The sequence below is a fragment of the Culicoides brevitarsis genome, chromosome 3, assembly GCF_036172545.1.
Source record: "Culicoides brevitarsis isolate CSIRO-B50_1 chromosome 3, AGI_CSIRO_Cbre_v1, whole genome shotgun sequence".
In the NCBI taxonomy this organism is placed as follows: domain Eukaryota; kingdom Metazoa; phylum Arthropoda; class Insecta; order Diptera; family Ceratopogonidae; genus Culicoides; species Culicoides brevitarsis.
In genome coordinates, this window is record NC_087087.1 from 6,713,579 (window position 1) to 6,729,186 (window position 15,608).

The window sequence follows — 15,608 nt, forward strand, 5'->3', positions numbered from 1 at the left end:
AAAATGTCGTGTGAGTCATGAATTTATTCCATTTCCAATTCGGATCGTAAAAATAATTGCCCATCATGATATAGCAATATTTGTGAATTTTCCGTAAGATTTGCGAAAAAGTCAAAGAAGGTTCTTTTTTCTTCGTTTTTTTGATAATTCGAACATTTTTCACAACTTCCATGGCGAAAAGTTTAATTCAAACTAAAAAAAATTGCTGCTAAAAACTTGACAGATGTTCAAATCACGCAAATTAAATTTTTCTCACTAATTTATTTAACTTTATAAACGTTAAAGGACAACATCAATGGCACCATTCTCATTGTGGCATCCTCGATACGGAGTTCTTTGAAACTCGAGTCGACCCAACAGCGATAATCGTCTTTATTATTCGCGGGAACTGTGACAGTTATTAATTTGTAACGATGAATATTTTCGATTTTGCATGGATTTTTTGCTTCTGCCTTGAAATTGCAAGTTAAGGGTTCGTTTTTTAACTTTCCCAGATTTGATGGAAGATTTGGGATTTTTTTTAAATCCGCTGGGTAACGACAGAGGATTTTTTCGTTGGCAGGAACATCAGGCCCTGGAGAGTAATGCACTTTGGGATGGGAGAACATCCCAAGAGAGACACTGATGAGAAATGAGAAGATGCAGGAACGAAGATACATCATGGAATTAAACGTAAAATGTGGATTCGAAAGATTTTTATAAAGTTGTTTTAAAAAAAAAATCTTTCGAATCCAGATTTTACGTTTGATTTCATGGTGTACAGTGCATCTTTTCTTTTTTTTAACAAAGAAAGTAAAGTTTTTCTGATGTTTTTGCCAACAAATAAAAAATCTCCAATCTTCTGTTGAATTGGATAAAAAACGAGCTTAAACGAAATTTCAAGGCAAAAAATTTTTAGATTTATCAGAAAAAAATTTTAATTATTTATTTTATTTATTTATTTTTTTTTCAAATTTTTTTAATTAATTATTTTATCAAAAAATTAATTATTTTTTTTTTAAATAAAATAATTAATTTAATTTTAAATTTTGATAATTTTATTTTTAATTTATTTATGAATTTTTTTCCAAATATTTCAATTTTAAAACCTTTCATTTTTGAAAAAAAAAATTTTTTTGAATTAGAAAAAGCGAATTACAAATTTCACAAATTGAGAACTTAAATGAAAAATTTTTCAATTCAAATCTGCTAAAACCAAAAAAAAAATATTTTTTTCCTTTTTTGAAAAATTGAAAATTCTTATGAACTCTTAATCGATTTTAGAAAAACTTTTTTTCTTTAGAAAAAACTTTTTCTTTAAAAATTTAAAGGTTTGAATAAGCAAAAAAGCGATTTACAAATTTAAAAAATTTAGACATAAAATAAAGATTTTTCAATTTGAATTTTCTAAAACCAAAGAAATTTTATTTTTTTTTCTTCTCTTTTAAAATATTCTTTAAAGGTTGGTTTGAATTAGCAAAAAGGCGATTTTCAAATTTTCAAAATCTGAACCGATTAATTTAACTCTGAAGAATTTTTTTTCATCTCTTCAAAAAAATTGATAACTGTTACAATTCTAAAAACATTAATTGGGTCTGTAACCGCAATTGGGTTAAGGATGACGAGTGCAATAATTTACTTTTCAGGAATTTTTTTTAACCTACTTTTAGCCCTTTTTAGGTCAAAAGATTAGTTTGCTTTTAACCGTTCGCCATGGAAGATGCAAAAACTGCTATAAAAGTTAAAAAATCAAATAAAAAGGAACCTTCTTTGATTTTTTCCCAAATTAAAGAAAACGTTTCGAAATACATTTATCCCGTCATCGGCAATTACTTTCACGATCCAAACTGGAAATTTAACATATTTTTAGCTCATTCGACCTTTTTCTTGCTTTTTTCGAGTTCTTGCTTCTGTCTCGAAGGTTATCGCGTTCGACATGACTTGCATCAGCTTATTTTTGTCATTTGCTTTGGCATGTTTGACGCTTTGGGACTCGAACGAGCTTTTGTGGTGCATCAGAGTCACAGATTGTTCTACAAAATGTTTGACAAATTGGAGAAATTTCTCGATAAGCATGAGAAAGATCCAAAAGTTTATGAAATTCTCCTTTGGTATACTCGAACAATGAAACGCTTCACGGATATTGGAACAATTATTTTCTTCTGTGGCGGCGTTCTGATGTCTCTTGTGCCTTTTATCATCTTGGGAGTAACGAAAAAGTTGGAATTAATGATTCCGTTTATCATTCCGGGTATTAACTACAAATGGCATCCCGGATGGGAAGTTCATGTTTTTTTCCATTCACTCGGGATTTGGATCATGGTTTTTGGATTCTGTTCCTTTATCACAATTATGTTGGTTTGTCTTGCTTTGACTTGTTGTTGGGTTGACGTTTTGCAAGAAAAACTCAAAGAAGTGAGTAAAAATATTTTGAAAGACAAGAAAAATGTCAAAAAATCCCTCAAAGAAATTTATGAACTTCATCAAGGAGTACTCGAGATCGTCGATAACATGGAGGAACTTTGGTCAATTCAGCAGCTTTGTGATCATCTCGTTTTAGGAGGCCAGATAATTCTCGTTTTGTACATTTTATTACAGCGAATTTGGATTCCGGGATATTATATGCTTGTGACAGATACGTTTATTATCTTTACCTTGGATTTGTTGGGTACAATTGTCGAAGTGAAGTTGGAAAAATTATCAATTGCAGTTTTTGATGTTCCATGGTACGAGCTTTCGCAAGAAAATAAGAAGGATTATTGCTTTTTCATTAAAAATACGCAGAAAACTGCGAGATTAACATTGAGAGCGGGACCTTTATTGAATTTGGATACTTTTGTACGTCTTTGTAAAGGAATCTATTCGTATTTGATGGTCTTGAGAGAGACACAAATGTGATGAATTAAGAAATTTTTCAATGGTCACTTACTTATTTGCACAAAAATTTAAAGTCACTAATTTTATCACTGCCTAAAAATTTTAAAGTTTTTATTCTGAAAAGTTTTTATCCAGAATTAATAAATTTCTCAATAATTGAATGTGATTTTTTCACCATTTTTATGTAAAAAATTTCTTACCAAATAATTTAAATCTTTAACCAGAAATTTTCAATTGCGTGAAAAGAACATCTGGCGTCTTGTTTACTTTTTGCAATGTAGCAAGCATTTCAGTTGGCAATAAAAGTTTCACCTGAAAACTTGCAATTTTTTATCTTTTCAAACTTTTTTTAATCAAAAACCTTATTTACCTTAAGATTTGACAAGTTTTTAAAATAGTTTTCGAAATTTTAACAAATATTTTAAAAATTAAAAAATTTAAAAAAAAAACATTAAAAAATTTTTCGAGAATTTATTTGTCAAATATTTGTTGGCTTTTAAGAATTTTTTTTTAAATTTTCGAATTTCTTTTTATGGTTTGTAAAACTTCAAAAATTCTTCAAAATATTGATCGAATTTTTAACTTTTAGATACTTTTTTTTTAATTTTGAAAATTGGTATAATAAAAATTTTTATTTAAGTTAAGAAAATTTTCGAATATTTTTTTAAAATTCGTAATTAATTTTCGAAATTAAAAATTATTTTAAACATTTTTGAAAATTATTTTAAAATTTTGTCATTCTAAAATAAAATTTGATAATGACAAAATTTTAAAACATTTTCAAAAATGTTTAAAATAATTTTTATTTTCGAAAATTTGAAAAGTAATTTACGAAAATTCAACAAATTTTTTTAAATTTAACTTTCTTTTTTGAAAAATTTGTTATATTTTCGAAATTCGAAAATTTTTCAAATTTTTTCGAAAACTCTTTTATATCAGAAGAAATTGTTGAAAGTCATCTCGTAAAGTTCAATAAAAAGTTTTGAAATAAAAAAAAGAACTAAAACAGACGTTTAGTTATTTTTTAAAAAAACATCAGCAAGCCACGATATTGCAACTTCAACTTAATCACAAACATTTCCTTTTTTTTTATTTTTCGAATTCCAGTGTAAACAAAATTCCTCCCTTCCCCCAAAAAAAAACATGAATCGCGAAAAATCTCTCAGTATTTCCAAATTAAACTCATTTTCGTCGCAAAACGATTTGAGTCACGAACCCTCAAGTTCAACGACATTCGACAATCGCTTAAACATTTTAAGTCAAGGCGATTCCGAGCTTCAACCTCTTGGGCTTTTACGCAACTTGAGTGTTGTTAAGCTCAACGGGATCAATATCAAACCTTCGCATTCTTCACGAGCGCCTGTTTTGAATCTCCGCCAACAGTTTGTATTTCCCTCTCACTTTGGGCAAAGTCGAAATTTTCTTCGACCTGTCGAGCAATGTACTCAATGTAGTTCGCAAGATATCGAGCTGGATCGTTGTATGTCGCGTGCTACTGTGGCAAATTTGAAATTTAATTACAATAATCTCGAAAATGAGGATTGTCCAATTAAAGCGATCCAGATTGAGAGAAAACCTGAACAAGGTCCCTCCTTTACGATCCAACGCCCCCGCCCATGTTCGAAATCGAGTCGAAAACGCTTCAAAACAGATCGTCCGCCATCTTCGTTGACAACAGCGCCCCCTGAGATGCATCGCGATCACGAAAGTGACAGTCAAGTGCTGAATTTGAATGACATTCCAACGTATCTCGAACAGGCAGTTGACAGCTTACAAGATGCCTATTGGGAAAGTAACCTTCAAGGCTTGAAAATTTTATTGGAAATTATGCATCTTGTCGATTGGCAAGAAAATGAAAAAGCTCTTCCAATAATTGGGCGTCGTTTAGTCGATCTCATTAAATCGCCGCGATCAATGCTCGTAAGAATTGTTTGTCAAACTGCGGGGGAAATTTTTCGAGCGAGTCGCTGCTTCAAAAGACCCGAATTTGAAGAACTAGTTTTGTTGCTTTTACAAAAAACGGGAGATCCGAATCGGTTTATTAGGAAAGATGCGAATGTAGCTTTGGATAAAATGGTTACTTTTGTGCCGTTTTTCCATTCGGTAAGAACGTTATCTGCTGAAGGTCCCGCCCACAAAAGTACGTTGGTGAGAATTGCGACGGCGAGGCTTTTTGTTTGTGTTTGTGCATTGGCGAGATTGGATTTGGTGCTTGGAACGGAATCGAATGCGAGAAGTAGACGCAGAGTGTTGGTAGCGCTTCAGACATTTTTGTTGGATAAAAATTTGGAAACGAGGTAATTTTTTTTAAATTAATTTTTTTTTGAAAATTGAAAAAAAATATTTTAAAATTAAATAAAAAATAATTTCCATTAAAAATTTATTAAAAATAAATAAAAATTAATTTAAAATAATTATTTTTAAAAAATTAAATAAAAAAATTAATTTAATTATTTTTTTAATTTAAAAAATTAATTAAATAAAAAAAATATATTTTTAATAATTATTAAAAAAAAAATAAATAAAAAATTAAATTTAATTATTTTTCTTAATTTTAAAATTAAATTAAAAAAATTATTTTTTTTAATTTTTTAAAAATAAATTTTAGAATTTAATGTAAAATTATTTTAAAATAATAATTTTAAATTTTTATTAATTAATTAATAATTAATTATTATTTTTTTTTTTAGTTTATTAAAATTATAATTAATTTATAATATTTTTCAGACAATACGGTGAACGACTCTACAAAATGTTAAGTCAACATAAATTCTTCAACGAGTACTTTTTCAAGGACATGGAAATGAATACCAAGTTGCAGTTCAAGAGACTTTTCCAAGTTATCGATCAAAAACAATTTTAAACAAAATTTTCAGTTTCTACGAATTTTTTCCTTTATTTGATATTTTGTTCAAATTTATCATAATTCATTTGATTATATAATTTTTTTATATAATATTTTATAACAATGACCTTAGAATTCTAAAAAAATCTGTCTTTCCTTCAAATAACAATCAAACCAACACCGATCAAGTTTTTTTTTGTTTTCCAAGCCAAAATAATTATTTTAAAATTTTTTATCAAAATTAAATTTTAAGAATTTGCAAAATAATTTTAAAAATTAAAAAAATTAAATCAATTTTTGGACATTATCAATTATTTAATCATTATTTTATTTTTAAATATTTAAATTAAAAATAATTAAAAAAAAATTATTAAAAAAATTATATTTTCCAAATTATTTTTTTTTATAAAATTAATATTTTTAAAAATTACCTAAAAATAAAATATAAAATAATTTTTTTTTTATTTTTTTTAAATTTAATTATGTTTTTATTTAAAATAAATTAATTAATTAAATTATAAAAAGTAATTAAGTATTTAAATATAATTAAATTAAATTTTTTTTTGCAAATTCTTAACTCTAAATATTTTTTTTCATTAATATCTTTAGACTTTTTTCCGTAAATGCATATTTTTTTGCTTTTCAATTTTCATTAGATTCTAATCTAAACTAACTACCAATAACACTTATTAAATATTTTTTTTTTTTTGCACATCAATAACATTAACTTTTCTGCTGAGGCATATTATAAGAGGCTAAAATTTTTCTTTTATTTTTCTCAATATAAATAGGCATCTAAGACTCTATTTTGTTTGATATTTTTATCATTTTTCTCTCTGATAATAATTCAGTTTTTAATCATTTTTTTTTGCTAATTTATTCCTTCATCTTCTATTTTTTTAGAATATTCTAAATTGGTCCAAAAAGTTTAAAGATATATAAAAGCGTAGTAACTCTATAAGAAAATTCTTTTAAAATATTTTAAATAAAATTGAGCAAGTCAGGCCAATTCCCAGTTTTTTTTTCATTTTTTAAAATCTTCAACAAAATAAAATTATCTTTTGAGGCCATTTTAAAGCTTTTTCTCTGAAAGTGCTTCTCTATAGGTCTACTTTAGAACTTTTTTCTACATCTAATTAATTTTTTATCTAATAGTTTTCTGTTTTTTTGGTTAAAAATCGTGGATATGGTGTAAAGGACCAAATAACATTTTTTTTATTTATTTCTCAAAGAACAGAAAGGAACTTTTTTTTTATTTTAAAAACTCTAAAAGGAGGAAAGTCTTCAGAAAGTCTTAAAATGGGTAGTAGAAATGCAGGATTAAAAAGTTAAAAGTTTTTTTGAGAGTAAATGCACGAGATAAGTTTTTTTTGATGATTATTAATATTTTTTTGGTTTATATGAGGTTTACTTCTTAAAATTAAAATCTATAAAGCTACCACCGAAGAACATTTTTGCTTAAACTTTATGATTTCATTGTGTTCTCTTTGATATATGTTTTTTTTTTTTTGGGTTTTAGATTAAATATTATGTTATGGTTTAAAGCTCCTTACGGGTTGATTATTTCATATAGACGTTTAGTTAAAAAGAGGGAAACAATGAAATTAAGAGTCAGAACGTGTAATTTTTTACTTTTTAAGTAAATTTTTGTAAGAAATTATTAAAATGTGCATTGGGGCGATCAGTTGATCATTTTCAAATTTTTATATTCCAATGCATATTTTGATTTAACGATAAAAATTTAACAGGTAAAATTTTGACAATTAAAAATTTTCACAAAATTTTATATTTTTATGGATTTTTGTTAAAATAATTTTAATATTTTTGACATTGACATCTATAAAAGTGACTAATGAAAAATTTTCAAGAAATTTCAAAATAGTTTCAAGAAATTTCAAGATAATTTCAACAAAATTTCAATAAAATTTCAAAATGGATTAATAAAATTTCAAGAAATTTTACTGAATTTTCAAAAAAATTTCAACTTTCAATTTCAATTTAAATTTCAACAAAATTTCAAATTGCAACAAAACTTCAAATTTAATCAAAATATCGAATTTCAACAAAATTTAAAAAGTTTTTTTAAGATAATTTCAAAAAATACTTAATTTTTTAACTATTTTGACAAATATCTGTTAAAGTATAAACATTTTTAAGAAAAATCTGACAGCTGTCAAATTTTTTGCGGTATTGATTGGATATTATTTTTATTTTTCAAGGATCCAAATCCAAATTTTGACAGCTGTCATAATTTTATCGTTTTAACCCATTATGGCACCGTACGGGTCAAAATGGGTTAATATCAAAAAACTTCCGCATGGAGTTAGTAGCTCTTATCAAGCACTATTTGATCCCAAAGTTTCATTGAGATTGGACAACAAACAAAAGAACTACATAGGGATTCCCAACTTTGAAATTGAGCATTTTTGCTTTCAAAAGTATTAATTTTTTAATGAAAATATACTTCAAAATTATCAAATATAATTTTTTAATAAAACTTTGAAAGCTCAATTTTTTTTCAAAAATTAAAAATTTGACATCTGTCATTAAATTTTCAAAAATTCATTCAAATTTTTTTTTAACTAAAAATTTTGAAAATTATCATATTTACTTAAAATTTATATTTAACAAAAACAAACAAAAATTTAGTTGTCAAAATTCAATTAGAAGCAACTTTTGACATGACAGCTGTCAAAATTTTTCTGAAAACTTCAAATTTTTATCGAAAATTAGGTTCAAAATTCGTTAAATTTGACATTTTGAAATATTTTTTGACAGCTGTCATATTTTTTAAAATTATTTTTTAACCTTATCTTTTAAATATTTGTCAAAAATTATCAAAATATGCGTTTAAATAAACAATAAATTCTTATCCCAATGCACATTTTGATAATTTTCCGCCAAAAAGTAAAAAATTACACATTTGCTCTTTAAAAAAATATCAAATTATAAAACATTCACCATTCAACTATCTATGAAGTATTAATAATCGTCTCATGTTAACTTGTGATAAATATGTCTTTGTTCTAAAAAAAAGTTACTTTTTTGTGCTTCTCTCATTTAAATTTTAGTTTTAGTATTTCCAATTGTAACCCGGGTTCAGTACCTTGCAAAAGTGCGGCGTCGTGACGTTACAATCTGCCGGATATTGTTGATTCTCGTGAAAAGATCTGCGATTGAGCGACGACTGACTGCCGTAACTGATCAACGGTCATTCCTCCTCGCCCGTCATATGTTCCTCGTGACGACGCACCAAATCCGCCACAATGGGTTGTTCAATTTCAAGGCCACTCAATTGTTGATCGCGCGTCAAAATGATCTCGTACGACGTTTCGGGCGTCACGAAAACCACGCGATTCTTCCGCGTCTGCAGAATATTGGCAATTACGAGTTTATGCTTGTACTTGTTAAGCGATTCGCGGGATTTTGTGATGAGAAGGTTGTCGTCCGTTTCGAGTTTGAAGCTAACGACAAACGCATTGGGGACCCAGAGACTGACGAGAGGCGCGAGCATTTTTGGCACTAATTGAAGGGAAATTGTGGGCGCTCCCTGTCCCGATTGCATCTTGTGTGTCGGCATCTCGTCGGAGGGAATGTAAAAATCCGAGACAGCAGCTGCCAAGTACAGTAAAGCTTGTTTATCGAAGGAAGCGAGGCATTCGCAGGCGGCACGAAGGAGCCACATGTAGTCGACGACGCTCGTAAAATCGATGTAGAGAAGTTTTTTTGCCTCCTGCGCTTGTTTGTAACGCGACAAAATCGGCGCCAGCACATCCACGGAATCAGGTTTGACCGTAATTGTAGTACTGGGGCCACTTTCGTGCAATTCCAGCATATCTAAAAATTGCTGCCCATGAAAATGACGCGTAAAAGGTTCCAGCGATTTTTGTCGATGCATGAAAATCACGGCGTAATCATATTCCAAAAAATATTCCGCCGAAGCTGAACCTCTTGTGCCCGCACTAAAATTATCCACAAAACGGACCGTGTTGTGTTCCAAGGGGACTGTCGTGCCTCCCGACTACAAAAAAAAATAAAAATTAATTATTGATCGCTTCGACACGCAAACAACTTTCTCCCGAAAAAAAAATCGACAGATGTGAAAAATTAATTATTTAAAAATAATTTTGGTCTTACCGTGACAAGTACAATGTTACTGTTCAACTTTTTATGTCTATCACAAAATTCCTTCAGCAACTGGCGAGTATCCTCAAAGTCACTCGGAGGCAAATGTTCCAAATAAAAGTCTTCCCAACTCATTTTTCGTCCCGTTTGTGGATTTGTCCTTTGGTAATTTGTTGATTTTTTGCGCTTAATTAACGATCAAATCGCTCATAAAGAGGATTTTGACGAGTTTTCTTAGTTTAAGGGGATTTTATATAAAAATATTCGTGAAAAATAACTTTTTATCAATTAAAGTGCTTTGATAATGGTAAAAACACAAAGCTTTGACGTTAAATGTCAACAAGAGGAAAAATGCAGTAGCGGAGTGAGTTTGAAGGGGGATTTGCTGAATATAATTTTTTGTATTGAATTTTTTTGAAAAATTTAGGTTTTATTGAAGTTTTTAAATGAAAAATAATTTTTAAATTAATTTTAATTGAAATTTCTTTCAAAATGTGATTAAATTTTTAAAAATTAAGAAAAATTTATGTGATTTATTGAATTAAAAAAAAAATATGGTGAAAGAATCCCAATGAGCAAGATACATTCAAAAAATATTTGAATGACAAAAATGGATTTCTAATAAGAATCGTTAAATAAATGGATTAAGATAAATTTTGTGTTCATGAAAAAGGTGAAAATATGAAAAAAATTAAATAACAGGAAATTTCAGGTAAGAAAAAATTTTTTTTCTATATTTTAAAAAAATTTGACAGCTGTCAAAATTTAATTTTTAAATCATTTTTTAAAAAATCATAAATTAAATATAAAAAGATAAAAAAAATTAAAAAAATTTTTCAAAATAAACAATTATTCAAAAATTATTTAAAATAAAAAAAAAATAAAAAAAAATTAAAAATAAAATACTAAAATATATACAAAAATTTAAGTTTTTAAAATTAATTTTTTAAAAATGTTTTTGAAATTAAATTTCATGAAAAGTTTAGACAAGTTTTTTTTTTATAAAATTTTATTAAAAAATTAATTTACTTTGCTTAATAAATTAAATTTAAAATTAAATTTTTCTATGAAAAATAAGAAAATATTCAAGTAAAAAACTAAAATTTTTACAGTTTTACAAATTTTTGAATTTTTTTATTTTTAAATAAATTAAATTTTAAAAAAAAAATGTTTTTTTTTTAATTTATTTTTGAAATTTTAGAATTTAATTTAAAAAGGAAATAATTAAGTTTTAATAAACTCTAATTAAATAAAAACTATAATTAATTTGAATTAAAGTGAATGTTAAATTAATTATATTTTAATTTAATTTTTCTTAATCTAAATTAATTTAAAAATTTTTCTTAAATAATAATTAAAAGTAGAAAAATAACTTAAAATTATTTTATTATTTTAATAATTAATTAATTTATTTTATTATTTTTTTCAAATTTTTAATTTATTTTTTTTTTTATATTTTTTTGTTTTTATTATTTAATTATTTATATATATTTTTTTTATTTTTAATTTGGATCAAATTATTTTAAACTAAAATAAAATAAACTAAAAAAAAAATTATTTTAATTTATTAAAAATTAAAAATTTAATTAAATAAAAATAATTTTAATTAAAAAAAAAATAAATTTTGTAAAAAATAATTTAATAAAAAAATATTTCCACAAAATTCATAAAAATAAAATCCAAGTAAACCATGCATGTCACAAAAAAACACGCCATGACACCGAATGACGCGCCACTGCCTCAAATGCTTAGTAGTGTTAGTATTAAAACACATTTCAAACGCTGTTTCATTCTTATTTTCGTTTGAGACTTTGACTGCGTCGGTCGTGTTTTGTCATTCGCTCGCTTCAAGTCAGTCAGTCAGTTACCGGTTTGTTATTGTTATATATTTTATAATCTCTATCTTCTTCCAAAAAAAAAAGTATAGAATAAAAGTACCGAGAATAGACGTCGCGTCGTAAGCATATGGAATAAAAGTAAATGTGGAAATAAAAAAAAATAATTTAGTTAGAGTGCGTTATTTTTCACGTTAAATATTACGAAGAAAAAGCCGAAAAAAGCAAAAGGAATGTTATAATTATATAAAAATGTACAGTGCGTGCATCAGTTTGACGTGAAAAATATTCGCAATGGGAATATCATAACTTGTCATGTGTTAAAGTTGAAAGATAGATTTTTTCTTTCGTACGCGTCAAAAATGAATGAGAATAAAATCTCGTTTTTTTTTTGGGGTGCGTAATCCAAATCGACAGCTGATAAACTCTGTGTCTACATGTACATTTAGATACGGAAGGGAGAAATATTTCACGATCATTCATCATCATCATCTGGACAAATTTAATTTTTTTGAGTGAAAATAAAAGTTGGAATAATTTCAAAAAAAATATTTTTATGAAAAAAAGTGAAAATAAAAACAATAAAATTTAAAATAAGAAAAATACTAAAAATAGAACCCGTTCTCCAATTTTTTTTAGATAAAAATATATAAAATATGTGCATATCTTTTATTACATCATTCGTATAAAAACCAAAAAGACATGACACGCATCGTTTCATCGGAACAGAGATAAATTTTTCGTGGATGAGTTTACGACGTTATTATCATTATAAAATTATTTTAAAATTTGGAAATAAAAAAGAATACAAAATAATACCTGAGTGTGAAGTGATTTTTTTAGTGAATGAATGAATATTAAAAAGAAATAATTTATTATAAATAATTTTAAAAAATTGATAAAATAAAATAAAATATATGAGTGTATTGAAAAAAAAAATCTTGGAAAAGTGATTTGTGATTCACGCGAAATTTAATTAATATTTAAAAAAATATTAAAAAAATAATTAAAATAAAAATATAATAAAAACTTTTAAAAAATAGAAAAATAATAATTAATCAACAATTTAATTTATTTATTAATTTAATTTAAATTAAACAAAAATTTAAAATATTTAATAAAAATTTAAAAAAAAATAATTAAATTTGGAAATTAATAAAACGGGATAATTAAAATTCAAATTGATTATTTTTTGAATAATAATTATTTAAAAAAAATATTTTTTTAATATTTTAATGAAATTAAAAATAAATTCTAAAAAAATTATAGTGAATTATAGTTGATACATATTTTTTAAAAATAATAATTTATTAATTATTTTAATTGAATAACTAAAAAAAATAAATTTTTATTATTTGTTTTATGAATTTATTTTAAATTTATTTTTTAATTATTTATTTAAATAATTAAATTGTTTTTTTTTTTCAAATCATATTTTTTTAAATAATAATTATTCTAACTAAAAAAATAATTAATTAAAATTTTGATTATCTCGTTTAATTAATTTTTGAATTTAATTATTTTTTCTTAATTTTTATTAAATATTTTATAATTTTATATAATTAATTAAAATTGTTTTTTTTTTCTTTGATATTTTTACACGTTAAAAATTATTTTTATTGAATTAATTTTTATTATGAATTAAAAAATCATTAAAAAAATTTTTATTTTAAAATTATGCAAATTTAATAACAAATAAATTATATTAATTAATAATATAATTATTTAATAAAAAAGCAATAAATATGTTTCAAGATAAAAAAAAATAAAAAATAATAATTTTTTCACAGAATAATATTATACAAAAAGTGATTAAAAACTATGTTAAAGTCATAAAAAAAAATCAAAAAATGACAAAACCCAAGAAAAATTGAAAAAATAAAAAATCGCACAAACGATAAACAATTCAATACAAAAAAAAAGAAACAATAAAACACATCTGGCCCGTTTTCGTTATCAAACAACGAGACGACAACACATGTAGCGGTGTGGCATAGTAATCAAAATACTCAGGTAGGTTAAGTGTCTTTTTTATTTATGTGACATCATACAAGACAATATTTATTCAAACTTTAAAAAAAATCGTATTTATATAGAGTATTAGACGAGTGACCGACTATCAAACATTTTTTTTTGTTAAACTACTTCCGAAATATTTTTTTAGCAAATAAAATTTTTGGGATGATGTCATGAAACGCACACAGCGATACTTTGTTAATTATTTGAAGAAGAGCGCCGAAACGAATGATTTTCTGTTTAACACACTTGTTGATTTGTTGATTGAGCTCTTATCAGTATACCTAAACGTAAATAAGTTAATTATAATATGAATGCACAACTTGAATGCATGTAATTAGAAATGTGTACAAAGTTATTCACAAATTGGTGTTAGTGTGTTATAAGTAGGTATTCAGAAATTTGTTTGAGTAGGCTGGAACAATGGAGGAAAGTGTTACGAGTTATGCAGAGGTGTCGAAAAATTTTAAAAATTTTATCAAATAGAAGTCATTTAAAAAATTCATCGCTCTGTATGTTTTAATTTTTGATAAAAATTAAATTAAAATATTAAAATAAAAAAAAAAATTTAAATTAAATTTAAAAAATTAAATTAAAATTTTAAATTTTTTTTAATAATAAAAAATAGTAAAATAAAAATAAAATAAATAAAAAACAATAAAAATAAAAAAATCAAGAATAAAAAAATTTAAAAATATTATAAATACTACAAAAATTAATTTTAAAAAAATTATTTAATAATATTTAATATACCAAATTTATTAAATTGAATACATAAGAAGAGGAAATTTAAATTTTTTATTTTAATTTAATAATTTTATTTAATAAAAAAATCAACCTTAAAAAAATAAAAAAATTAAAACATAAATAAAAAAATTATAATTTTAATTTTTTTTTGATTTTTTAAAAATTTGGAAAATTAAAATAAGAATTTTAATTAAAAAAATTAATAATTAAAATAAAAATAATTAATTTTTTTAAATATATTATATTTTTTTTAACTATTTAATTTTTTAGTTTAATTATTTTTATTTTTTAATAGAATTTTTAAGAAAACTTAATAAAACCATAAAAGTAAAAAAATTAAAATAAGTTAAAATATGAGACATTTTTGCAAATTTCATTAACCTTTAAAATATAGTAAATACACAATTGAATACCAAAGACTCATACAAGGCGCGCATTGCATGATGATGATGATAAGGTGTATACATAACTGAAGTTTTTATTACTATTCAATTATTATTTTTTTTATGAAACGTTAAAGTGTAGGTACGAGGGCATTCCTATGGATTCCTCACATATGAGTAATAAAAAATTATATATGTTCGTATTTGTAGCATAATTTTTTTTATTATTATGAAATATTTGAAAGCGACACTAAAATAGAAAATTATTCCCTAAAAAATGTCCTAAAACGCTCCTAATTAATGAATTATTTTTTTTTATTTTAATGCATCGATGAATTTCAAGCGATATGAAATTTAATATTGTCCGTTTCACCCTAATTTTTTTATTCTAATTTTTTTGAAACAAAGCACTAAATAAGGGTTGAAAACAAAATTAATATCCAGAAAAATAATTTATTTTTTTTTATTCAGAAATGTTTTTTTATTTTTTTTTTTATAACAATGTGAGTAATGGGCAGTTCTCGTCTTGTGAAATGAATCATTTGAAAAATTTTAAACGCTAATTACGGAAATTGTAAAAATTGAGCGTATTCATCGGTTAATTACTAATTTTTTTTCACGTAAATTAAATTTTGTTTTGTTTACATTTCTATTCTTGTTATTTTTGCGAAAAACGTGTGCCGAATAAATCAATCTTTAGGAATTTAAATGATTTTTTAACAAGAAAATTATTTTTTGTTTATGTTGAAATTTGTAATTGATTTTTTTTTTGCGAAATTCAAACTTTGATCCGGTAATGAA

General features: G+C 24.4%; 2 protein-coding genes across 8 annotated transcripts in view; one reads left to right on the forward strand and one right to left on the reverse strand.

Annotated features, from left to right (window-relative positions):
- Window positions 1-6,575: 6,575 nt before the first annotated feature.
- On the reverse strand, window positions 6,576-10,124 carry LOC134836067 (phosphopantothenate--cysteine ligase). Of its 3 annotated transcripts, none has more exons than XR_010162244.1 (3): window positions 9,839-10,124; window positions 8,808-9,722; window positions 6,576-6,656 (listed from the first exon to the last, which is right to left on the reverse strand). XR_010162244.1 is itself a non-coding variant. In XM_063851248.1 (2 exons), exons 1-2 carry the CDS (start codon window positions 9,959-9,961, stop codon window positions 8,913-8,915), a joined length of 933 nt encoding a protein of 310 aa, XP_063707318.1. In that variant the 5' UTR covers window positions 9,962-10,124; the 3' UTR covers window positions 8,441-8,912. The 3 variants fall into 3 exon arrangements, 1 of the variants encoding a protein (XP_063707318.1); XR_010162243.1 differs by lacking the exon at window positions 6,576-6,656 and adding an exon at window positions 8,684-8,727; XM_063851248.1 differs by lacking the exon at window positions 6,576-6,656 and having other exon boundaries at window positions 8,441-9,722.
- A 1,523-nt stretch (window positions 10,125-11,647) lies between these two features.
- Window positions 11,648-15,608, forward strand: part of LOC134836066 (piezo-type mechanosensitive ion channel component) — a 39,252-nt gene continuing 35,291 nt past the window's right edge. For all 5 annotated transcript variants that reach the window (XM_063851243.1, XM_063851247.1, XM_063851245.1 and 2 more), the window contains exons 1-2: window positions 11,648-11,802; window positions 13,452-13,674. The gene's annotated coding sequence lies outside the window, so the exon portion shown is untranslated. The remainder of the gene's footprint in view (window positions 11,803-13,451; window positions 13,675-15,608) is intronic.